The 27726-nt window shown below is 42.0% G+C and overlaps 1 protein-coding gene across 1 annotated transcript; it reads left to right on the plus strand.

Annotated features, from left to right (window-relative positions):
- The first annotated feature begins 799 nt into the window (after window positions 1–799).
- Bcat (Branched chain amino acid transaminase) lies at window positions 800–27726 on the plus strand. Its single transcript, XM_065225511.1, has 6 exons — window positions 800–1212; window positions 11541–11753; window positions 20219–20428; window positions 20858–21392; window positions 21462–21616; window positions 26643–27726. The coding sequence occupies exons 1-6, from the start codon at window positions 1195–1197 to the stop codon at window positions 26829–26831; spliced, it is 1320 nt and encodes a 439-aa protein (XP_065081583.1). The 5' UTR covers window positions 800–1194; the 3' UTR covers window positions 26832–27726.

Genomic DNA, 27726 nt, shown 5'->3' on the forward strand with positions numbered 1-27726 from the left:
TCGTTGAACAAAAAAACACAAGTACTTGGCAAAACTCGTTCCGGAGGGAACGCAGTTGTTTCAGTTTGAACAGATTGTCTTCCGCGTAGTTCCTCGAAAACGCTTTGAATATATTATACACTTTTTAGGCTATGACGTAGATTGACGCACACCAAATAAATACGAAACAACATCCTCCTGAAGTAAATAACAAGTGCTTCGGGTTTTCTGTTTTCGGCGGCGCGGTGGCAGCAGCAGCGCGCGTGATAAGAAGCACGAGTGATCCCGATCCTAAATCAACACCACCTAAGCGAAGAAATGAAACGAGTTTTTAATGTGGTTAGGTTGGCAAGTAAACACACATAATCCGTGTAGCAGCTAACCGAAAGTGTGAGTAAGTATATGGAAATCTCTCGTGAGCAAGAGAGAATCGGTTGAATTTTCTAGCTCTGGATTGATTGATATTAAATCGTTATCAAAATTATATACACTGCATTGTATTGCAATCTAACTCATATCAGAACGTTATTTTTAAATGCATTAAGTGGTACTGTATTTTGACAATCCATGCACCTTAAGTGAGCTCTCCTTCTCATTGTGGAAGCTCGCGAGAGCGAATCGGCGAGAGAGTTCCTTCTCTCTTTCTCTCTCTCTCTCGTTCGCCTAGCCTACTTTGATTGATTAGTGGGAGCGCGCGCTTGTCTTCTCGATGCTTATGTACTGTTCGCGGTCGTTCGGAAAGGCGACGCGACATGTTATAATTTCGGCTGCGATCCTCGCTTCCAATTCAGTGTTAATTTGGTTCTTGAAGAGTCAACATCAGCTGGAAGCTGGGAAAAGAAAAGCAAATAAGAGGAATATAAGTGCACATAAACTGTTGAAACTGTGATAACAAATTTGTTCAGATTTAATAAAAACAAATCAAGTGTTTGAACAACTGTGAAAGTCAAGAGCAAAAGGATACTGGTTGGTGGAAGAATATTCGTGTGGAGCAAAGTGGTGAAGCAAAGAGTGCTGATAATCGATCAGAAAAGGAGTTGGAAAACCGGAATATTAACTCGCGGCGAGGAAACGCGCTTTCGGTGAAAAGAGAAGCGCGCAGAGAACACTAGAGCAAAAGAGAAGATCGGAAAGCGTTCGTCGGTTGGTGCGATCGAGCGTGGACTATCGGCGCTTATTGGTGGTTTCTGATATCGAAAAGGAAAGGTTGCAAAAATGGTCCTAAGAAGCAAGGTGAGCAAGGTTCAGTACTAAATTGTTGTGTTCGTTTTTTTTTGCGGTTAAGGTTTCTTTCTTTTGCGTGGCAGGCAGTTTTTTTTCGAGAATAAATTAAGGTAAAAAAAAAAGTTCAAAGTAGACCAAATCAAGTACGACGGTGCCAGGGGTTTGTGGATGGAACGGGGTGAGGAAAGCTGTTTACATATTCACAATCATGCATTAAGTCGTTCAAAGACATTGTCAGAACGCAGAACGACGTTGACCGAGTTGACGCGATTAAGGGAGCCAGTGAGTGTGTTGGTGGAAGTTGAGTAGAATTTCGTCGGTTATCATCCGAGAGACACGTGGTCCTAATAAACGATGCCGTGAGCGGGGTGTGAGAGAACACGTGCTTTGAGAGGAATCTGTTGGATGAAATTGGCTACTCACGCGAGCTAGATGGCATCCTGTAATAGAAATTGAGAAAGGAGAGCGCTCGGCACATCTTGAATGATGTGACCAACTGTTGAGGGTGCGATTTGATGGGTCACTTGCTTTGCGAATTATATAAATCAATTCTTCAATTAATTTTAAACATTGGTTTAGTCCTTGTATCGAAGATGGTTAAACAAAATTTTACATTGACTATTTCAGAGAATGCCAATTATAGCGGTTGACAATGTATCACTCGAAATTCCTCAAATGTACCTACGCAGCTCGATGGTCCTTTCTCATCGAACTAAAGAGAATTGACTGTACTTACGGAAGAACAGTGCGCCAATTTGGTTGTTTACGTTTTTTTTTGGTGTTGTCAGTGGCAATCAGTGTGTATGCTAAATAATTTGCCACATAACCGAAACGATGTCGCTGTAGTTGAGGGCTCTATTTTTGGACGAAGTAGTGTATTTACGACGACACAACTTTTTATTTCAAAAAAATAAAAGCGTAAACAACGAAACGGTTCATGGAGGTTTAAATTGTTTGTTTGCAGGGAAACCCACGACATAGGATTAATCATTACTTTATATTTTGGAATGCTTGTGGATCGATTTGTTTGCATGCTTTTCGACGTTCAATCATTTTATGACAGTCGTAGATCATTCGTAAGGCGTTGGATGAAAAATATTTTCACAATTATTTTTTTCATTAATTGTCAAATTCAGAAACAGATCATTTTCAATCCTCTTCATAGCAAATGTCTCGATTCTAAGATACAGAGTATTCAAAGCATTTAATGAGTGACAGAATCCGTGCTGAAATCTGTTTATTTCGCTTAATTCATCCCATTCCGTAAGAAGTCGGTTGGCTCTTATCGAAACAAGTAATATGATTCGAAATAACATCGTCACTGACAAATGGCATGACAATCCTTGAGGAACATGAATGAGATTTATCAACACTGGACAGAATTTCACTGTCGTTGTTTCTCGTTCTAAAAAGACTACTCAAAGCTCTGCTGTGAATATAGACTCAATCTATTTTTACTCATATTTGGTCCGATGAATGGTATATTTAGCAATCTTGCAGCCAAAATGTTTGCACCTCTCATCTCCTATATATTATCAATGAAACTTGAGTAGTGGTGGTGCATGTGAGCTACGTAAAAGATCGTTATTGTCGGCGATTTTTAGCTACGACGTTATCTTCTTCCGGTTTGGCTATAGGGTGATGCAACTAGACGAAATTTGACCGAATTTATCCTTCAACGTATCAACAGTGAACTGGCACTCCATACATCTGACGTAATCAACGATCCGACACTTGATAATAAATTTGAATGATCAATAATCTGCCTTGACCAACAATTTACCGGTCATCAACAAGCTGCCATGATCAACGATTTATCCTGATCAGCAATTTGCAATCTTTCTTGATCAACGAATCACATTGATCAACAGCTTGTATTAATGAACAGTTCACATTGATCAACTATCTGATTCGAAAAATGATTTGCCTTGATCCTCAAACTACCGTAATAAATTGCCTTGCAATTTTTCTTGATCAACTATTTGCATTGATCAAAAATCTGCCTTAATCAAAAGTTTGTCTAAATCGCCAGCTCGCATTGATCAGCTGTGTTTTGAAAAAAAAATGCCTCTTGATCAGTCATCTGCCTTGATCACAGATTTGGCTTTGTTAAAGATTTGCTGCGATCCAAAATCTGCCTTTATGATCGATTTAACTTGATAAATAATCTGCCTTGATCAATAATCTGCCTTAATCACAAATTGCGTTGATCAACAATCAGTCTGTGTTGATCCACAATCTGGCTTGATCTTCAAATTTGTCTTGATCAATAATCTACCTTGATCATAAATTCGCCATGATCAAAAGTTTCCTTGATTATCGTTTTGTTGTGATCAACAATCTAACATGATCAATGAAACGGCTTGATAAACAATTTACTTTGATCAAAAATCTGCCATGATCAAATATCTGTCTTGACCAAAATCTGCTCCTTGATCAACAATTTGTCTTGATCAATAATTTTCCTTAATCAAACATCAACGATCAAGATTTAACTTGATCAACAATTTCCAACCATGTGTCTCGATCAAAGTCTGCCCCATGATCATTTTTTATTACTTTATTATTGAGATTTTTAGCACTTGGCTAGTTCATCTCATTGCCCCATAATAAACACTTTACATCAATTAACAATCTGTCTCGATCAACGATTTAGGTAACCAACCACAATCAACACCGCCATGATCAAATGTTGCCTTGAACATCGTTTTTCCTTGATGAAAAATCAAACTTGATTAATGAAACGGTTTGATTAACGATTTACCTTGATCAACAATCTGCCATGATCAAATATGTGCATTGACCAAGATCCGCCTTTTGATCAACGATTAACATCAATTTCCCTTGATCAATCATCTGCTGCGATCAAAGATTTGACTTTATTAACGATTTGCTGTGATCAAAAATCTGCCTTGATCTTCGATTTAACTTGATAAACAATCTCGACAGTCTCGATCAACGGTTTAGGTACCTCGTAGAACAACAATCTGCCTTGATCAAAAGTTTACTTGATTAACAATTACCCAAAATCACAATTTGCGTTGATCAACCATCAGTCTGATCAACAATCTAGCTTGATCCTCAAATTTGTCCTGATCAATAATCTACCTTGATCATCAATCCGCCTGCTCAAAAGTTGCCTTGATCATCGTTTTGTCTAGATGAACAATCTAGCTTGATCAATGAAAAGGCTTGATCGATGATTTATTTTGATCAACAATCTGCCAGGATCAAATACCTGTCTTAACCGAAATCCACCTCTTGACCAACGATTTGCCTTGACCTCAATGTGGATTAACCGTCAATTTGTCATGATCATCATCTTGCCTTGATCATCAACTTATCTTGATCAACATCTTGTCTTGATCAATAACTCGTTATGATCAACGATTTACCTTGATCAGCAGCTTGTTTTGATAAATAACAATCTGTTCATGATCAAAAGTTGCCTTGATCATCGTTTTGTTTTGATGGACGATCTAACTTGATAAATGCAACGGCTTGATCAATGATTTATGTTGATGAATAATCTGCCATGATCAAATATCTGTCTTGACCAAAATCCGCCTCTTGATTAAAGATTTGCCTTGACCACGATGTGCATTAACCGTCCATTTGTCATGATCAACAACTTGTATTGAGCATCAACTTGTTGTGATCAGCAGCTTGTTTTGATCAACAACAATCTGTAGCAGTCAACAGTTAGTCTTAATCAATAATTTGGCATGATTCACAATCTGCCTTAATAAACTATCTGCTTTGCTGAAAATCTGCCCCTTGGTCAATCATTTGCCGTGATCAACAATTAGTCAAAGATTTGCCTTTTATCCACGATTTGCTGTGATAATTTTGTTGCGATAATCGACAGTGTACCTTGATTAACAGTTCACCACAATCACAATTTCCGTTAATCACCAATCAGCCTTGATCAATAATCTACCTTGAACATCAATCCGCCATGATCATAGTTTTGTTGTGATCAACAATCTAGCATGGTCAATGAAACGGCTTGATCATTGATTTACCTTGATCAACAATCTGCCATGATCAAATATGTTTCAGATCCACGATGATGACGATGTTTGATCAACGATTTTCCATAACCACAATGTACATTAACCGCAATTTGTCATGATCAACCACTTCTCGATCGTCAGCTCAGCATGATTCTTGTCTTGATCAATAACTTGTTTTGATCAACGATTTACCTTGAGCAGAAGCTTGTTTTGATCAACAATGGTTAGTCTTAATCAACAAATTTGGTATGACCAACAAGCTGCATTGATAAACTATCTGCTTTGATAGAAATCTTCCGATTTGCCTTGATCAACAATTACCCTTAATCATCAATTTACTTTGATCATAGATTTGCCATTATAAAAAATTTGATTTTATCAAAAATCTACCTTAATCATTGATTTACCTTGATAACCAATTGCCTACTATCTGTCTCGATCATAATCCACCCCATGATCAACAATCTGCCTTAATCAAAGATTTACCCTGAACAACAATTCTACTTGATCTTCTATCTGTCGTGACCAAAATCCGCCCCTTGATCAACAATCTGCCTTAAACAACTATATGCTTTGATCAACAATTTACCTTGATTATAAATCTGCCTGGATCAACAATCTGGCCTGGTGATCAATCTGCCTTGATCAACAATCTGCCTTGATCAACAATCTGCTTTGGGAAACAATTTGCATTGATCAACAGTCCATCCTGATCAAAAATTATCCATGATCAAAAATTTGCTTGATGATCAATCTGCCTTGAGCAATCATTTGCCTTGATCAACAATCTGCCCTGTTCAAAAATCTGCCTTGATCAAGAATTTTCATTGATCAACAATCTGCCTTGATCTACAATTTTCTTGATCAACAATCTGCCTTGATCAGCAATCTGCCGTGATAAAAAAATCTGCCTTGATCAACACTTTGCCTTGATCAACCATCTGCCTTGATCAACAATCTGCTTTGAAAAACAATTTGCCTTGATCAACAGTCCATTCTGATCAAAAATTTTCCATGAACAAAAATTTGCTTGATGATCAATCTGCCTTGATCAAGAATCTCCCTTGAGCAACCGCCTTGATCAACAATCTGCCTTGATCAAGAATTTTCATTGATCAGCAATCTGCCTTGATCTACAATTTACTTGATCAACAATCTGCCTTGATCAGCAATCTGCCTTGATCAACAATCTGCCTTGATCAACAATTTGCCTTGATAAAAAATCTGCCTTGATCAACAATCTGCCTTGATCAACAATCTGCCTTGATCAACAATCTGCCTTGATCAACAATCTGCCTTGATCAACAATCTGCCTTGATCAACAATCTGCCTTGATCAACAATCTGCCTTGATCAAGAATTTTCATTGATCAACAATCTGGCTTGATCTACAATTTTCTTGATCAACAATCTGCCTTGATCAGCAATCTGCCTTGATCAACAATCTGCCTTGATCAACAATTTGCCTTGAGCAACAATCTGCCTTGATCAACAATCTGCCTTAATCAACAATCTCCCTTAAGCAACAACATGTCTTGACCAACAATCTACCTTGATCAACAATCTCCCTTGATCAACAATCTCCCTTGATGATCTATCTTCCAAGATCAATAATCTTCCTTGATGATCAATCTGCCTTGATAAAACATCTGCCTTGGTCAACAATCTGCCTTGATCTACAATTTTCTTGATCAACAATTTGCCTTAATCAGCAATCTGCCTTGATCAACAATCTCCCTTAAGCAACAACATGTCTTGACCAACAATCTACCTTGATCAACAATCTCCCTTGATCAACAATCTCCCTTGATCAACAATCTCCCTTGATCAACAATCTCCCTTGATGATCTATCTTCCAAGATCAATAATCTTCCTTGATGATCAATCTGCCTTGATAAAACATCTGCCTTGGTCAACAATCTGCCTTGATCTACAATCTTCTTGATCAACAATTTGCCTTAATCAGCAATCTGCCTTGATCAACAATCTGCCTCGATGAACAATTTGTTTTGAGCAACGATCTGCCTTGACCAACAATCCATCCTGACCAAAAATCTGCCTTGATGATCAATCTGCCTTGATTAACCATTTGCCTTGATCAACAATCTGCCTTGATCAACAATCTGCCTTGATCAACAATTTGCCTTGATCAAGAATTTTCATTGATCAACAATCTTTATTAACAATCTGCCTTGATCAACAATTTTCATTGATCAACAATCTGCCTTGATCAGCAATCTCCCTTAAGCAATAATTCCCCTTGATGATCAATCTGCCTTGATAAAACATCTGCCTTGGCCAACAATCTGCCTTGATGATCAATCTGCTTCGATCAACAATTTGCCTTGATCAACAATCTGCCTTGATCAACAATCTGCTTTGAGAAACAATTTGCCTTGATCAACAATCCATTATGATCAAAAATTTGCTATGATCAAAAATTTGCTATGATCAAAAATTTGCTTGATGATCAATCTGCCTTGATCAACAATCTGCCTTGATCAACAATCTACCTTGAGCAACGATTTGCCTTGATCAACAATCTGCCCTGATCAACAATCTGTATTAACAATCTGCCTGCATCAACAATCTGCCTTGATGATCTGCTTTGAGAAGCAATTTGCCTTGATCAACAATCCATCCTGATAAAAATTTGCTCGATGATTAATCTGCCTTGATCAACAATCTACCTTGAGCAACCATTTGCCTTGATCAACAATCTGCCCTGATCAACAATCTGCCTTGATCAAGAATTTTCATTGATCAACAATCTGCCTTGATCAACAATCTGCTTTGATGAACAATCTGCCTTGATAAACAATCTGCTTTGATCAACAATCTGCCTTGATCAAGAATTTTTTTCGATCAACAATCTGCAGATTGTTGATTGGTAGATCAAGGCAGATTGTTGATCAAGGCAGATTGTTGATCAAGAGAAATTGTTGACAAAGAGATAGTCGATCAACGCAGATTGTTGATCAAGGCAGATTGTTAATAATAACAATCTGTCTTGATCAACAATCTGCGTTGATCGACTATCTCTTTGTCAACAATTTCTCTTGATCAACAATCTGCCTTGATCAACAATCTACCGTGATTAACAGTTTGACTTGATCAATTATTAGTCTTAATAATAATCCAGCCTACGAACAATGATTTACTTTGATAAATTATCTGCCTTGATCAAATATTAGTCTTAATAATAATCCAGCCTACGATCAATGATTTACTTTGATAAATTATCTGCCTTGATCAAATATTGGATGATGATTTGATGTCATCAGCAATCTGCATTCTTCTACAAATTTGCAATGATCATCAATTTACCTTGATCTACGATTTATCTTCATCGACTTCATCAATAACAATCTGCCTTCGTCAAGGAATTGCCTTTATCAACGATTTAAAGGGTGTCCACAGTTAAATTGCATCACTTAGAAGTACTCGCCAAAAATAAGTCTCCCAACCGATTGTTATGAAATTTTCAGGGAATGTCGTACTATTTATGAACTTAGTTTACGTATCTTTATTTCAGTCTATTTCTTCAACAAATCCAAATGCCCGAACTTTCTTCTTAATTCCACCCATAGGGTTTTGTACCACGGTTGAATCAACATTTATTTCTGCTTTCAACCATGATTTCAACATTTCCCGCTCCGTAGTGACAACTTTAGATCCTTCGGCATGAAATTGTCCCCATTCGTCTTGTGTCACTCCAGAACATCCTTGGAGTAGTGTACAAGAGGCTAGTTCCGGCCAAAAAAATTGTAGACACCTTGAATGATTTGAGAAACGGAAGCAGTCGTTTCTTCAGGCACTTATTCATGTAGGGTTGACCAATTACGGTCTTGGGGAACTTCGACTCTTGCTATTTTCTGGGGGACTCTGGAACATCGAACTTGTCTTTCGCAGTCAAATACTGGTTTGAAGTCCGCTATTACGTATGTTTCATCGTCCAAGATACAGCAGTTTGGTTTTGTCAACATTTGTGTGTACAGCTTACGTGCCCGCGTTCTAGCTGTCCTATTCTGTTGTTCATTGAGGTTTGGTGCGTTCTGGACCTTGAATACCTTGTGATGTTCAACGCAGTACGGAACACTTTTTCTTGCACTCACTTGCTTCCGATCGATAGTTGAGCGTTCTTCGAAACGTGTTAAGACACGAGAAACAGTAAATTGCTGGATTCCCAAAATCTTTGGCTCGGTGCGAAAGATGTGGGTTGTTGAGGTGAGTGTGCAAAATAATGCAAAACTACTAGAAATTTCACAATGAAACTCACGCAGTGTAAACAATACACGCTGAGGTCATCTCACTCTAAATTTCATTAAAATTAACCCAAAGGGCAAGATGTTACAGTTTTTGGAAAGTGATGCAAATTGAATGTGGACACCCTTTATTCTGTGCTTGTCTGGTTTACGCCCAATCTGGGTGATTTCTTTGAGCGTGCAGGTCCCCCCCAGGTGAAATGACGTTTTCCAAGCATTTGACAAATGACCGATTGTTTCAATTTTGACATGTCATTACTCTTCTTACAGGCACTCTAGCGTGGGCGAGCTATGAGTTTCGAAGTTTGACGCATGAATCTATTTTTCACTAAAAGTATTTTCATTGATTTGACTACTTACTCGAGAAATCTACATCCAAATATGCAATAAGGTCTATTCTGCGCCGCGAATGAGGTGAGGTGACTCCCTTTCACTAGTGAATTGATTCCGTGCAAATCAAATGGAGAGTCACCTCACTCGCGGGGCGCAGAATAGGCTTCAATGTCAATCGAATAATCGATCACATTTGTCCACTTCCTTTGGAACCAGAGCAAACCCTTCCAAACCCGTTTTCAGTGTTTTCCTTTTTTTTCAAGTTCGTCGGGAAGTGATCGTAAAAATTGCACCGTCACGACCTTCACTTTTCCGCTCCCCCTGTACCAGTTGCATGCAGTTCATTAGCACCAGCAGCAGCGCTGCGAAGAAAAATAAAGCCAATCTAGCGCCGCTGTTATGCAACCCGAGCGTCGTCGACTCGTGTGAGCGTGTGACACTCCCACCCGCGATTAATTAGCAGACTCAATCCTTATCTTTCGATTCGTTGTTGTCTGCGTGTCTGTGGACGAGTTCCACGAATTCACTCCGCGTCTGCGTGCAAGCGTGGCGATTTGAGTGACGTTTCGTCGCAGCATGCGCTGCGCCATCTACTTTATCGACATGGATTTAAACTTTGCTCCGGTATCTTTCGATCGGTAAATTGGGTTTCTATGTAGGTGGAGCACGCGCATGGTTGATTATTCTCAATATGACGTAGGTATGAACTCCGATAAAAATTGAGAGGAATTTTCCTCGCTCGATCTTGGACAATGCACAACCGCCGTCGGCGGGTGTTTGTCAATAGAATAATTTAAAAAAGGAGGTCGGAGATTGTTAGCTGTTGCTGTGACGTGTGCGCTTGGATGGGGAGTGCAAATTGCCACCAGTCGGAAGAATGCACTTTTCCAATCAATGCTAAGGGTGTGCGCCTTGAGAATGAACGCATATTGTTGCATGCGAACAAATGAATATATGACGATCACCGGGTCAATGTCATTGATGGCATTATCTAGGTAGGCCGTTGCTGTCTTCGTTGCTCTAACGATGGAGAGTGGGAAGAGAAAACACCATCTTCAATTGAGTTGTTTTGATAGTTTTGTTATAAATAGAAAATATTGTTGTTTTTGTCCTCTGCGTGCGTTTCGTCACATGGATCCTATAGCCAGAGATCAGCAGCAGGGGTGTGCCAAACAAGTAAAACACTTCCGCTTATCAGTAATCATGTTGATAGTGCTATCAATTGGAAAATGAAACATCGCTATATATTTTTTTGCCATGGCAACAAAGCGCAATCCACTTTGATGGTCTTATCGCGGGCAGGAGCAGACTCAGCCAGAAATGGCGATCCTTGTTCGAGAGAGTCAAGTAGGTCGTTTGTATTTAAAATTACCCAATGATCCGTCAGCAAAGCTGTCAATCTCGGGCCTGCCTGCTATGATGAGTCGATCCACGCAGGCAAACACACACATTCACACACGTCACGTCTGAAGAAGGTGGCGCAGCAGGCTTGGCTCTGTGTAATCACCGAGCAGGCACGTCTCGTGCGTCATATTTTTTGACGTCGCGCGATGAAAATTTGCGGGCCACTTTGTGTGATAAGAAATGTAAAACAGTGTAAGCGACCTGAGGTCGCTTATCAACCCAGTAACCTGCTATTCCCGGATTTGAAGCTACCATAAAAATCAGCGCTTATCGCCCCACCAGACTGTCAATTTCTAATAAATATCTCTCTATTGTTTCAGAGCTTTGCCCGCTACATCTTCCTGAACCAGCACAAATTGATCCAGCAGCTGCTGCAGACACAGGTCCGTCTGTGCAGTGGCGGTTCGCAGCAGATTCAGCAGGCACTGCGCGTGGAGGATGATGATATGCCCAAGATCTCCCAGGCCGCTCCGGTGGCGGCTCCGTTCCCGATGACTCTAGAGCACGCGCCCGATGTCGGAGAGCAGTTTAAGGTGAGTACTACCAAGACGGAGTAACCTCTTTTCCAGAGAAGCGTTGCAATCAAACGGCGGCAAGAACCGAAGCGTTTTACTGACCCTGAACTTGATTGCCGTTAACCACCGGGTAGGACGACGACGGACGGCTGCATTTGCATTTGTTGCCGCTGCTGCATTAATTCACTGGTAGGTGCGGTGCAACGTAGAAAATGGCATTTCCCAGTGTGGTGGTTTTGATATTGTCTTCGGACGTGTTGTCGACCTATTGTACCGTGCATAACCTAGAGTGGTGACGTCACATGCCTAGGACGTAGGCTTTCCGTGTCGTAGACTTGGATTGATTTGAATACAATTAGTTGGCTCGTGCCTTGCCACGATATTGGCTGGATGGCGTATGAGCTTTTTTGCAGACGGCAAGCGGATCTAGCAGTTGATCGTTGAAATCTTGGTCCAATTTCAGTTCCAGTACCCTCAAGGGTTCCAATAACCTCGTTGACGAGTGTTTGGATTGATTTGACTTATTCGCAGGGTTTAGATGAGCAATTATCCGCATTCAGAGAGTCACGTGATTCTTGATAACTCATTTTTCTGTGTCAACCTTCTGAGTGTTAACTTGAAAGGCATAGAACTCAACGAGCATCCGGAACTTCAGCAAACCATTAAACGCATAGAACTATGCCTATAGAACTTCATGCATACAGTCAACTTTCGCTCGTTGGGCTAAACCTGTAGCCCACTTGGTGAAAGGCTTTCGTTAGTTGGGCTGAGCTGTCTAGCAGAAAATTTGTTGAGGGATACACCGATTGTTTATTATCATCACTATCCTTTAGCAACTATCCAAATTGTTCATACATGAGCCCCTCGAAAAGGAAACAGTTCTGTCAGAATTGACGTTTGATTTCGATTTAGGTGGGCTATAGCCCAACTAACGGGAGCCCAACTAAAACGTAGCCCACTTAAACACAACCCAACGAGCAAAATTTGACTATATTTAGAATAGCCGGAACTCTTAGATCTTTGGGAACTTCTGGAACGTCCGGCTGCTTCGAAGTCGACATCAGAGTTAATCAACGTGCAAATCATCCGAGTCAATTAATCCGAGTTGGAGCTTACCGCCATAAGTGGGCAACGTTTTGGTTGGGCTTCCGTTAGTTGAGCTGTAGCCCACCTAAATCGCAGTCAAACGTCATTTCGGACCGTGCTGATTCCATTTCACTGGGGCTCATGAATGAACAATTTGAATAGTTGCTAAAGGATTGTGATGATAATAAACAATCGGTGTATACCTGAACCAATTTTCAGCTTGACAGCTCAGCCCAACTAACGAAAGCCTTTCACTAACGGTTTAGCCCAACGAGCGAAAGCTGAATTACAAAACATCCAGCATGTAGTTGATGGTTACTTGAATGTCTGCAGGATATTGATCAACGCACTGGACCGCATTGAGGTACCGAACATGTCAAAGTGTGAGCTCTTATAGCTATAGCCAGTCGATTTCTAACTTCAGCGATTCAAGAGCCGTGCACAGACTTTCAAACCTCTATGGACCTTCAGTCTCGATTGGAGCTTCAGAAATCCTTAGAATGCCCGGGAAATCCCGAACCACAAAAGTTTCTAGAACGTCGTCCGGAACTCCCAGAATTCCAGGAATCTATGGAACTTCAACAACCCGTAGAATTCCTAAGAACTTCAAGATATTCTGGTATTGGTATAGGTGACGTTCGTTTGCTGGGTCTCGGAAAATGCTCTGCTGAATCTCAGCACACAAATGTCATATTTGCTGACATCTTAGTAAAATTCTAGATAGAGCTGGAATTAGGGCGTAACAGCTTTTGTAAACAATGACTTCTCACGTTGATTTCTAGCAACTCAAGGCACGCCTACACAATCCAACATATCCATCGGGTAGGGGAGGTCTTCCCCTATTCGATGGTAATATTGATTTGCCATGGGAGAGTCATGTCTTTCGAGAAATCATCGAGAGAAGTAATTGTTTACAAAAGCTATTACGCCCTAATTCCAGCTCTATCTAGAATTGATGGCCGAGGACTCGGCTGTGCGAATCTTGGCAAAAAATTCCGAGCTGACGTAGTGTAATAGCATAGAGGTAACTCTAAGACCAGAAGGTCCCGAAGAAACGTGCTCAGCTTTTTGGTTCAGCTCTGGTACTATCTTCGGTCCCAAGCTTATCGATGCACCCCTCGAAACATAGGAAAATCCACGAACCCCTCATTTTATCTGTCAAACTTTCATAGCGAATCAAAAACAAACATAGAGTAGTACTAGAATTTCAACTAGAATGGGATACGTTAATCGATTTGCTTGGGAACAATAGGCTAGTCAAGTAGTGAGCCAATTTAAAATCGTTAGTTTCGTATTGATTATTGGTAATAGTGTGGGTGTGTGTGTGTTAATGTTTATAATACAATTCAAATTTCACTCAGCTTTTGTCTTCTGTGCTCGTTTCCTCTCCTTCTGGTTTATCGTCTGCTTGCTAATTGCATTTCACGTTCTTGTTTGCACGTCTTCTTCTCTATTAATTTCACCATTACTTCTTCCATCTTTTCATCATCTTCGTTTTATCTTCGTGATACTCTAAGGAAGCCTAGCGTGAAACTTCAAAGGCACAAATGTCAGCTTCCACAAAACATACAAATTTGAACTTGCTACTCTCTGTTTGTAGTAGCACAGCAAACAAGGAGTAGCAATTTAAAATTTGTATGTTTTGTGGAAGCTGACATTTGTGCCTTTAAAGTTTCACGCTAAGGCTTCCTTAGAGTATCACCTTATTTTCGTGCTTCACCTTGAATCCTTGTTTTCTTTTTTCCTTCTCGCTTTCTTTATTAATTTTCGCACAGTAACATTTTAAATTAATCTTCTTCTGTTTCCTCTCCATTCTCTTCTCATTTTCTACATTTACTTTTGCTCTCTTCTTCTTCAGTTTCCATTCTTCCGTCTTCTTCACCACGTTTCATCCGTTCCGTCTCCTTCTGTTTCCTCTTCATCATCTTCTCGCTTCCTGTTTTTCCTTTAGATTCTTCGATACATATTGACTTCTTGCAGAAACTTCAACAACCGCTTTTCCCTGTTTTTGGTTTCGCGTTTAAGCTCCTTCAACTTGACTTCCGTTAATTGCGGCCAGCGTTCTTCCCATAGCAGACGAATGGCATGGTTCATTGCCTTGATGGCATCCTGATGGTGACGTGGAGTGCTTTTCCCGTGAGTCGATCTGCTTCTTCATTGCTACGGATGCCGGCGTGTGGCCGGGAATGCAACAAAGACGTATCGGGCGGTTTCGTAACAGCCCTTCGTTCTCCTGGATCCAGGGATGCTGTGATGTGCCACTTTCTTTGGCCGATAGGCAACTTTCCGAGTCGGATAAGACGATCAATCCGTTCGATATACCCGTGTTGAGAGCCGCCACGCTACACTGTGACGGAAGACCTATTACCATAGAGGTAGCTCTAAGACCCGAAGGTCCCGAAGAAACGTGCTTAATTTTTTGGCCCAGCTCTGGTACTATCTTCAGTCCCAAACTAATTGATGCACCCCTCGAAACATAGGAAAATTCTCGGGAAAATCCATGAACCCCTCATTTTATCTGTCAAACTTTCAAAGCCAATCAAAACAAACATAGTGCAGTACTAGAATTTCGTCTAGAATGGGATACGTTAATCCATTTGCTTGGGACCAATAGGCTAGTCAAGTAGTGGGCCAATTTAAAATCGATAGTTTCGTATTGATTGTTGCTATTACTCTATGCAGACTGCAACAGAATACACCTGCACCTACTGGGTTGTCACACCCTTTGACCCGTCAGTGTAGACAACCGAAGAATGATTGAAACGGTTTGCTATAAGATGGGACGCACTCTATCCGGGGGAGCTCGAGCTTTCACCTGTCTTCTCACGTTCCACACAATACGTGGCTTGGGTTCATGCCACAATCGGTTGGTGAAACATGTCCGCACAGCGATGTTCGGGAGTCATAGATCAACCAGCATAAGAAGGTGGGATGCTCGTTGTACAACTGGAAGGTCGATATTTCTGCAGTACGAACTAAAGCCTGAAGAACGAGGAGGTCAAACGCTTCAGCCATAATCGCTGGAATCGGGCTGGTGACGTACGCTCCAGAGGCGAACCGAACCATCCGGTTGTAGACGGGTGCGAGATTTTGGATGACGGAATCCTTCGTGCTCTGCTGACGAATCCAATGCCGTATAGAAGCCGCGAAGTGATGATTGCCGAGCCGTTACACAACAAAGAGTCACGTTGCTCACGCCTTGCTTCGCAACTGTCTTTCAATGCTGCTTTACAGTCAGTGTCCGGTCGAGGGTAACACCGATGATCTTCAGTCTCGCCGTAACTACCCGATCGATGCAAATATCGTTGCTGGATTTTGTTGAGGAGATTTTCGAACCGACGCTTTTAGCTCACCGGTCCACAGCTTTCACCTTACTTACTTACTTAACGATCCTGCGCACCTCCAGGGGTGCAAAGGGCCTTTGGGAAAGATTTCCATCCTGGGCGATTACTAGCTTTTGCCTTGACCTGTGCTCAAGTCAAATTTCGGTCAACGTTCTTAATTTCACTGTTTAGGCTCCGCCGCCACGAGCCTCTGGGTCTGCCTCTGCTGCGATGTCCTGTTGGATTCCAGTCCATTGCTTGCTTGCAGATTTCGTCGTAGTGTGTGGCCGACCCACCTCCACTTCCGTTCACGAATTTCTGTCTCTATCGGCTTCTGACGGCACAGACGATGAAGCTCGGAATTTGTACCACAGGCATCGGTTGATAAACACCTGCAGCTTCTGAGTGTTCTCCGCTGATACACACCATGTTTCACTGGCGTATAACAGCACAGGCTTCACGTTCGAGTTAACAGCTTTCAGCGCAGCTTGCAAATCGCTATACAGAGGATGCTCCTTATTTCTCCGTCCTACGAGCAAGATATTGTCTGCATTCAGGAGTACGGTAACTGTATGCGGCCCCACTCTGAAGATCGGTTGCACTGCTACCAGGAACATGGTGACAGCTCTTGAGGAACGCCATTCTCCAATGGCATTTCACGCGATGAATGTTGTTCCACGTTCACCCGGAATGTTCTATCGGCGAGGTACGTTGAACATCCCCGCGATCTGCCATTTTCGTAGAGTACGCAATATGCCAAATCTCCAAGTAGTGTAGTACGCCTTCGAGAGATCGAGCAATGCTATCCAGCAATGTTCATCTCTGTCGGGCAGCGACCTATCCAACTCTGCCAAGTATGCATCGACGACCCGGCAAGCTCTGAAGGCGTGTTGCCTTTTGTCTACTCTGATCAGTTGTTAGTCTTCGGTTCACGATACGCTGTGATGGGTCGGAAAGCGGCAGGGTCAGACTCTGTAGAATTCGGTTTTGGAATTGGCAGTACTATTCCAGTTCGCCAGCTGGTCGGAAAAACACCACTATGCCATTCTCTGTTGAGCAGCGCCAGTAGCACAGTCTTGACGGAAAGAGGAAGTCATCGAAGCAACGGAGTCGGGACCTGTAGAAACACTACGTCGAGCACTACGTCCTTTGTCGAGTGCCCACAGAAGCTCGTTTAGTAGGAAATCAACGCGATCCCGTTCCGCTTTTTACTTCACTATTTATAACAATGGAGGATAGCTAGAGGTCGCCGATCTCTCACAGTAGTGCTTAGCCAGTTCATCTGCAACTTCTTCCGCATTATCCGTGTACCCGTCGGATCGTTTGATGACAGTCCTGCTGTGCTGCCACTTGCCCTTCAAATTTTTGACTGTCTGCCACATTTCGGCCGTAGTGCTGCTTGGAGATATTTTTCCGACGAATTCTTCCCATGATCGACACTTGGCTTCGTTCACTTCCTTCTTGGCCGTTGCCTTCGTGTCCTGGAACCTTTTCAGGACATCCGCTGTATGTGCACCCGCTGCTCTGGTACGCTTCAGTGCTCTCCGTCATTTTCGACGCTGTTTAATTGCTATTTCCACCTCCGGGTACCACCATGATACCGATTTAAGACCGACTCGATCGGATGTTCGAGGTATGCTAGCTGTTGCTGCAGACAGTATCCAATCAATGAACTATTCCACTTCAATTCCATCACCCGGTTTGATGCTGCTAGTATTCAGCCGTTCAAAGGATATCCAGTCCGCTTGATCGTAGGGCCATCTTCCTCGTTTCGTTGTGACCTCAGGTGAGGAAACGGTGATCGCTACTGTGTCTCCCCAGAAGAGTTCTCCAAATCAATTTGGGAGCTAGCATCTCGGAACACATCGAGAGGTTGGCTGACGATGAACTAATGGGTAAATCCGAGTCAGCTTCTCGGCGATAAAGCGCCTCAGGCGGAATGGTGCGCTTTGAAAATCGTGCAAACAAGTCGTCTAGCTCGGTATGACATTGCTGGGAACTGGAAGGGATGTATATCGACACCACCGTCATTGGTATCGGAAGATGGATCCGAACTGCAATGGCTTGGAGGTCGCAGTCGAGTTGGCGAATTTTCACTTAAATTTGACAGTTGAAATAAATAGCCCTGTCTACCAGACTGATTTCTAACAGACAAAACAGCACTAGAAACACTGGAATAAGAGACCAGCGGAGAAAAAAAACATGAATTTGGCAACAAGATAAACATTAAAGCAATCCTGGCATCACTTGCATTTGTAACTGCTTGCGAGTGACTTCGCCAATGCACCGACGAGCGAGTTCATGAGTGATTGTTAAACGATTTTAATACTCCTCCATAATTGAAGCAAACCATTTGTAAACATTGCAGATTGGAACCGCTTTTGACAGTTCGATTGGAATCATAACAGTGTCTCCGCTGGTATCTTATTCCAGTGTTTCTAGACAGCACCTACTCTACGATCGGTCGATCAACAACAGACGGATTTTCGAACAATTTAATTCATTGTTGAAGTGGCAATTTGTGAAAATTAACCAACAGCCTAACAATTTCAAAACAGCCAGCAACGGGAAAAAGCCGGGATTTCGAAATCATCGGGAGAACCCCCTGAATTTCGATGACCCGTGAATTCCGATGAAAATAAGATTTGGATCTTGGCCAAACTTCAAGACACTTGGACTAGATGTTCGAGATGCAATCACTCGGAAGAACTTCTATTAGCGAGTTTTAAAATTTTATTCCAAAGGAATTTTGGGGAGTTTTCAGGATGAATTGTACTGTCTTACCTGACTTATGACGAATATACGTTGTATACGAGTACCCCGAATACAACGTATAGTCCTTCTAATTTTACATTGCAAATGCTATGCAAAATTAGACGAGTCATACGTTGTATTCGGGGTACTCGTATACAACGTACATTCGTTATAAGTCAGGTAACACAGTAGGGATAACACCAAGGCATGTTAGAGAACATTTCCATGGGAGTTTTAGGAAGAAATCCAAGATAGGTTCGACTAGAACTCCAAGTCGACTGTGCGAGCTCAGAGTAGAGTTTCTGTGGAATATTCCATGATGATTGTGAGGACTCCAGATTTCGTGAAAAAATACCAAGAGCATCTAATTTTGAGGCCACAATTCCAAAGGAATTCTGAGAAGAGTTCAAACGAAATTCCAAGGGCTCATCGTAAAGAGTTTCTCGACAATTTTAAGGTAATGGTACTGCAAACACACTGCCAGATTTCGAAAGGTGAAGTTTCGAAATCCGGCACGTATTTATAATTGATTTATAATCGGATGGATCTCACCGCATTGCACCTCCGAAATAGCACAGGGTTGTTCACTCGCGGTAATCTAAACAAATCCTTTTAGTCGAGCACAGTATTTTCAAACACACGCGAAATTAATGAATAAAGTTCCCGGGCGTCCATTAGTTAAGAAGTTTTATGTTTTTCACTCTAAATTTGCATTTTACCCGTAGTAAAGTTCTGTCTCACCTGGCCAAAAAATCAGAGGCATTTTTCAGCTGTCAAACGCCCTACACGGCGAAAGAGAACGACCCACATTGGAGTTTAGTTCACACATAATCACCAAAAGTGCAGGAACTCAGCGATGAGTAAATTTGCTCAACGTTTTCCTGTGGAAAACCTAAAAAATCTGTCGGAAAATGAGGAAAATTGGCGAAAATTTTACTCAGTCTAGGAGTCGTACCAATAGACTGAGTGAATCCCATTTTTACTTTTCTCATATTCGGGAAATTTTTCCTGAAGAAACCTGGCAAAAAACTGGAAAACACTTCATGTGATTTATGAGTTAACTAAACTCAAATTTGGGTTGTTCTCATTCGCCGTGTACGGCATACTCTGAATCAATGGCAACATTAGTAGGTTGCTTCGATATTCCATCAACATGAATGTTTCAAAATGTGCCCCAGCAAAACATTCTTTGCGACATTTTGCAATGCACGACCACGCGTCTCCACCAGTTGAACACAAACGATGCATCTCTAGATTACATTTGGTGCTTTTACTACACACGAACTAAATTCCCCTTTTCCCTCTCGTTCTCTCTTGCAGTACTCGGATCTCTCGGTGCGTCTGGCCGCTCCGCACCAGCTCTCGCCGAAACCGGACACCGACGATATGGCCTTCGGAAAGTACTTCACCGACCACATGCTCAAGATTGCCTACCACCGGCGGTTGGGCGGCTGGCAGAAGCCGGAAATCACCCCGATGGAAACGCTGAACCTACATCCCGCCGCCAAGGTGTTCCACTACGCCGTCGAGGTGAGTAGCTAGCTCCGATATATGGTACACTCTAATTGGCGATCACTTAGTAGCAGTCGTCTAATGGCATGTTTTCCAGCATTGAGCTGTTTGTGTGCGGGAAAGCATGACCTCGGACCGGTAAACAAGTTGTTTTCTCCTGAACGAGTCGAATGGTGATAACAAGCCGTTGATTTTGCTAACGATTCAATCATCTCTCATTCAATCACGAGAGGAAAGGTTTGCGAAAACAGCGGTCTCAGCTGTTTTTCCCGAAGTCTTATCGCGTTCTCGTGCGACCGGTTCGAATTGGAGCTTGTCATACGAGCCTTTCTACCTCATCATCATCATCATCATCATCATCACCTTATTGACTGTTACCAACAGCTGATTGGCACCCGACGAACGTCTTGATTGATCACCGTCCGTTTCTTTGTTTGTTTTCCCTAGCTGTTCGAAGGCATGAAGGCTTATCGCGGCGTAGATGGTCGGATTCGATTGTTCCGCCCGAATATGAATATGGCCCGCATGAACGTCACCGCCTACCGGTCCGGTCTGCCGACGTTCGAAGGAGACGAGCTTACCAAGGCCATGTGCCGGTTGATCATGATCGACTCGGAGTGGGTACCGCACATGGAGTCGTCCAGCTTGTACATCCGCCCGACGCTGATCGGAATCGAACCGACCTTGGGTGTTGCTTCGTCGGATTCGGCTCTGCTCTACACGATACTGTCGCCGGTTGGGTCGTACTTCAAGCCCGGCTCCGGAGGACTGAAGCTGTATGCCAATCCGAAGTACACCCGCGCCTGGCACGGTGGCGTCGGAGACCGTAAGGTCGGATCCAACTACGGACCAACCATCCACGTGCAGAAGCAAGCCCTCAAGGAGGGATGCCACCAGGTGCTGTGGCTGTACGGAGATGCGCACGAGCTCACCGAAGTCGGTGTGATGAACATCTTCATGCTGTACATCAAGGAGAATGGAGGTAAGGCGTTTGTGGGTAGTTTTTCGTAGTTTGACGGTCGATTGATTGCATTCGTTGTGTCCATTGCAGAGCGAGAATTGCTAACCCCGCCGCTGGATGGACTGATCCTGCCCGGTATCACGCGCGACTCCATCATCCGCTTATGTCGCCAGTGGGGCGAATTCTCCGTCAAGGAGCAGAAGTTCACGATGCCGCTGGTGCAACAGCTGGCCAAAAAGGGACGGGTAAGTTGATTTTGATTTTGGTTTGCTGAATTTTGGAAATTGTCTGTAGTCGGGGAAAACTTTGCCAGAGCTTCAATTTTTCCTTGGAATATTCTGAACATTTTCGGAATGATCCGGAACAACATGAATGTTCTTAAAACTCCTCCTTTAGGACATTCTTGTGGAGGAACGCCGAATTTGCCATTCAAGTGCCCATTTTGAATCAAAATTCTATAAACATCCTCTGAAAGCATCTGCGAACTTACCCCAGACTTTTCCTGGATGTTTATCGCCCTACATATTCAGGACAGCTTCTCTGGAAGTTTCCTCCAGCTTCCTTCAAAAGTTTTTCAAGACTTGTCTGGAAGTTCTTTCCAACCTCTCCAAAAAGTTTCCGTCTCTTAATTTACCAGAAGTCTTGCAGAATTGCCCTCGGATTTGTCTTCGGACTTACCCCGGACTTTTCCTGGATGTTTATCTCCCGACAGATTCAGGTCAGCTTCTCTGGATGTTTCTTCCAACTTTTTCCGGAAGTATTTCCAGACTTCTCTGGAAGTTCTTCCCAACTTCTCCAAAAAGTTTCCGTCTCTTAATTTATCAGTAGTCCTGCTGATTTCCCCCGGAAGTGTGTGCGGACTTCCTTTGGAAATTTCTATAATCTTCCACTAAAAGTATCTTCGGACCTGCTCTGAAATTTTCCTGGATGTTTATCTTCATGGAATTTCATAGATCTGGATACCCCTCTGGATTTTCTTCCCAACCTCTCCAAAAAGTTTCCGTCTCTTAATTGAATGAAAGTCTTGCAGAATTGCCGCGGAATTGTCTTCGGTCTTGCCCGGTCTTTTTCTGGTTGTTTATCTCCCGACAGATTCAGGGCAGCTTCCGAATTTTTCCGGAAGTTTATCCAAACTTCCCTGGAAGTTTTTTCCAATCTCTCCAAAAAGTTTCCGTTTCTTAAATTATCAGAAGTCCTGCAGACTTGCCCTGGAAGTATCTGTTGACTTCGTCTGGAAGTTTCTATAAACTTACTCTGAAAGTATCTTCGGACTTTTCCTGGATGTTTATCACCCGTCAGATTCAGGTCAGTTTCTTTGGAAGTTCTTCCCAACTTCTCCAAAAAGTTTCCGTCTCTTAATTTATCAGCTGCTGATTTTCCCCGAAAGTGTGTGCGGACTTCCTTTGGAAGTTTCTATAATTTTCCACTGAAAGTATCTCCGGAATTTCCCGGGATGTTTATCTTCGTGGAACTTCATAGATCTTGAGAATGAGGGTACCTCGCAAATCTTGATTTTCCTGATGTTTTCGGAGCTTGCTTGAAGTAATTGGAACTGCCCTAAAGAGCTCTGAATCTCAAGAGTTGCTGCAACTTTCCTACGGTTTTCGGGGTTCCTTGAAGCTCATGGAACTTCCTTTGAAATCTCTAAACTTACCTGAAGCTCCTTAAATTTTCAAAACGTTCTCGGAGCTTCTCTTACGTTCCAATAATGTCCCTGATATTCATGGAAAACCCTGAAGTCATTGAAAATTTTTAGAAATTGTTGGAACAATCCTGAAATTCTTGGAATGTTTCATAATTCTTGGAACTTCTTGAAAGTTTTGGAAATTAACTAATGGATGCTCTAATCTACCTCGAAATACTCGGATCATCTCTGTGAATTATGAAACTGCTTAAAAATCTTCTCTGAAGTTCTGTGGACCTCCCCTGAAAATCGCAGCACTTTGCTGAAGTTCCGGAAATTCCCTGATTTCCTTCAAATTTCCGCAAAACTTCCTGCAATTTCCTTGAGGTTAAATGCACTGCCCTGAGGTTCTCGATCTTTCCTGATGTTCTCACAATTCTCCTGAAGTTCTACTCTGAAATGAATAAAACTGTCTTAACAATCTTTGAACTTCCCTAAGAAACTCTGAACATCTGCAAAGCTCCCACAATATGTCTATAGATTTCAAAAACAAAATCGGTACATCGCAGGACTTTCCCAAAATTCCTGGAACTTCTTAAAGCAGATAAAGAGCTTAAAGTTTTAACAATTTTCTTAATGCTCTCTGGACTCTTCTAAAGTTCACTGGATATTCCTGAAGTTTCTAGAACAGTTGCCCTGAAATCGATAAACCTTTTGCGCCGGTAAAACTCCAGCCGAATCTAGAACCGCACTACCGTTCATACTAACGACAACGCTCTTATGAGACAACGAAACCCCGCCCCCATACTCCTCCCCTGATCCTATCCTTCGACAATGTACCCCTCTCGGATAAGCCGCGAGTATCAGGCCCAACTCTTACTAGACATAGAAATAAGTGAATTTTGTTAAATACAATAAACAATTTATTATCGGCTCCGTAAAGCTAACACGATTGAGCCTTCCACTTAAATGAACTAGATAAAAATAAGATCTGTAAACTTCTCCACGTTTTCCGCAGTTGCTTGAATTTCTTGGAACTTCTGTGATGTGTGAGACATTTTTCTTAAGCTCTCTGAACTTCCCTGAAGTTCTTAAGATTATCTCTCATTTTTTGAACTTCATGAAGGTTCTCGCTATTTTTCTGAATTTAATGAAACTGCCCCGAATTACTCGAAATGTAGCTGTAGTTATCGGAACTTGCCTGTAGCTATGCGACTCCCACAATTTTCCTGATCATGAACCTGCACTGAGTTCTCAGAACTAAACGCAGTTAGGTAAAGTTCGTTAAGATCTTCAAACTCAACTGAAGTTTTGGCATCTACAGTGAAGTTCCCGAAATAGTCTTGAAGTTAATGGAGCTGCCCTGAGGCTCATTGATCATGGACTTGCATTGAGTTCTCAAAACTGTACGAAGTTAGGAGAGGTCCGTTAAGATCTTCAAACTCAACTGAAGTTTTGTCAACTACAGTAAAGTTCCCGAAATTTTCATCAAGATAATGGAACTGCCCTGAAGTTCATTGATCATGGACTTGCACTGAATTCTCAGAACTGAACGAAGTTAGGCAACGTCCGTTAAGATTTTCTAACTCAACTGAAGTTTTGACAGCTGCAGTAAAGTTCCCGAAATGCTCTTGAAGTTAATGGAGCTGCCCTGAGGCTCATTGATCATGGACTTGCACTGAGTTCTCAGAACTGAACGAAGTTAGGTATCGTCCCTTAAGATCTTCAAATTCAACTGAAGTTTTGGCATCTACAGTAAAGTTCCCGAAATTTTCATGAAGATAATGGAGCTGCTCTGAAGCTCATTGATCATGGGCCTGCACTGATTTCTCAGAACTGAACGAAGTTAGGCAACGTTCGTTAAGATCTTCAAACTCAACTGAAGTTTTGGCAGCTAGAGTAAAGTTCCCGCAATTTTCTTGAAGATAATGGAACTGCCCTGAAGCTCATTGATCATGGACCTGCACTGAGTTCTCAGAACTGAACGAAGTTAGGCAACGTTCGTTAAGATCTTCAAACTCAACTGAATTTTTGTCATCTACAGTAAAGTTCCCGCAATGCTCTTGAAGTTAATGGAGCTGCCCTGAGGCTCATTGATCATGGACTTGCACTGAGTTCTCAGAACTGAATGAAGTTAGGCAACGTCCGTTAAGATCTTCAAACTCAACTGAAATTTGGACATGTTCAGTAAAGTTCTCGAAATGCTCTTGAAGTTAATGGAACTGCCCTGAAGCTCATTGATCATAAACCTGCACTGAGTTCTCAGAACTGAACGAAGTTAGGCAACGTCCGTTAAGATCTTCAAACTCAACTAAAGTTTTGGCATCCACAGTAAATTCCCGCACTGTTCTTGAAGTTAATGGAACTTCCCTGAAGTTCATGGACCTGCACTGAGTTCTCAGAACTGAACGAAGTTAGGCAACGTCCGTTAAGATCTTCAAACTCAACTAAAGTTTTGGCATCCACAGTAAATTCCCGCACTTTTCTTGAAGATAATGGAACTGCCCTGAAGTTCATTGTTCATGGACCTGCACTGAGTTCTCAGAACTGAACGAAGTTAGGCAACGTCCGTTAAGATCTTTTAACTGAACTGAAGTTTTGACATCTACAGTAAAGTTCCCGCAATTTTCTTGAAGATAATGGAACTGCCCTGAAGCTCATTGATCTTCTCTGAAGTTCTCGAAATTCACCTGAAATCTTTTGAAAGCTATCTGAACTTACCATAACAGATCTTTAAACTGTTCTGAACGTTTTTGAAGGTATCCGAACTACCCTGAAGTTGTCGGAACTTGGAATTTCCTTGAAATTCTCTGAATTTTCCTCACGTTTCCACAATATTTCGGACATTCCTGAGCAGCCTTGAAGTTCTTAAAACCTACCTAAAGATAATTGAACTTACGGGAAGTAATCTGATGTTTCTTGAAGTTCTTGATGTTAATGGAACTGTCGGGAAGTTCTCTGATCTTCAGCTCTAAGTTCACGAAGTGTTCTTGAAATTTATGGTTCTTCATTGATGTTCTCAGAACTTACCCTGCAAGATCTATAAACTTCCCCAATGTTCTGGACTTTACTGTAGTTCTTGAAATTTCCGTGAAGTTCATGGAGTTGTCCTGAAATTGTCCGAAAATAATGTTTCAACATCTTAACGTTGTTTAACGTTGGAACTGCCCAAATGATCTCTGAACTGCATTCTCATTCACAAGTTCTGTCAGATGGAGGGACTCTCCCTCTACACAATCATTGTTGTGATTTACTTGGGTGACTTTTCATTCTCGCGATTTTCGCTAAAGAAGGCGTTGATTATAACTGCGATATTAGCCCTTATGTCTTTTGTCAGCGATACTGGATTCACTCACACACAGACACTCTCTACTTAACAACAGAGAATGGCTGCGTGCTTTGAAAGTTTTATCCTCTCTTGTTGCTTACCAAATGGAGTTTTAACATTTAATCCAGATTTTCGAATATCGCATTTAAATTGTGCATTATCCTCGCTGAAGCTTGTCAAAGTCAACCTAACGTCATTTGCATTGAATTTCAGAAGGAAATTCACTTCATTACAGACAATTAATTCCACAAACCGTCGGTGCGGTGCTCGAATTGACACATAACCTCTAACTTCTGCCTTCTTCTTCTTCCTTTTTCAGTTGCTGGAAATTTTCGGCACCGGCACGGCCGCCGTCGTCAGCCCGGTTGAGTGCATCGCCTACATGGGCGAGGAGATCCACGTCCCGACGACGAGTCACGAGTCGCCCCTGTACCAGCGGTTGTACGACACCCTGACCGGCATTCAGTACGGTAAGATCGACCATCCGTGGGCTACGGTTATAGATTAAGAAAAACAAAACAACAGGGATCTACTACTACTACTACTACTACTACTTTAGCTGCTACTATTACAACTATTTGGTACTAACTAGTGAATCAGTAATCAGTACAGTACTATTTGAGATAGACGTGCGTGTGTGAGTGTGTGTGTGTGAGAGAGAGAACGGGAGTCTTCCAGGTTAGGTTAGGATATGTTTTGCATGATATTGTAAGCAGAGAAGGAAGGTTAGGAGAGGAAAAAGACACTTTTTAAGTGGAAGTGATAGCGAGAGTGAGTGAATGCAGCGGTTAGTTTAGGAAGTTAGAAAACATTTTTGTGTTTCGGGCGGGTGGTAGTCCGCGGAAGGCATGAAGCAGTTGAAATCAACTGATTGTGATTTATCATCGATTTTCGTTTTTCAAACTTGTTTATTGAGACAAAATTGAGTCTGCCTGTTGATAGTAGATCTACTTATTTAAACCCCGAGATCATCTAAAAAAACATATCGAAATTTGCATGCAAGCATTTAATAGAGTATACGTAAGAATTGAGCTCAAATATCGGCACTAGTTTAACCCAAAAAGACAACAACCACAACATAAAATGATCCCACTCAAGTGATAGATAGTTTCGGTTCAGTTGGAAACCGAAGCCATGAGCCGACTCGAAAGTGATACGTAAAAGATGTGTGAACAGAACTCAGGAAAACGTGGGAAAAGATTTCAGTGTTCGTCCCATTATTGACAAAATCCTTCCGGTAGACCGTGCTTCGGAAATCTACCGCTCCAAGTTCCTCCAGTCACCCACCCCCTACCATCAGATGGAACACAAAAAAAAAAAAAACCACCTGCTTTCCCGAAAACCAGCAGATGATTGAAATCGGACAGAATCAAATTAACCCTCCCCCTCCATCAAAATTGGTG

The sequence above is a fragment of the Ochlerotatus camptorhynchus genome, unplaced genomic scaffold (genome assembly GCF_037179485.1).
Source record: "Ochlerotatus camptorhynchus isolate MF236.1 unplaced genomic scaffold, CSIRO-AGI_Acam_v1.1 ptg000230l, whole genome shotgun sequence".
Classification (NCBI taxonomy): domain Eukaryota; kingdom Metazoa; phylum Arthropoda; class Insecta; order Diptera; family Culicidae; genus Ochlerotatus; species Ochlerotatus camptorhynchus.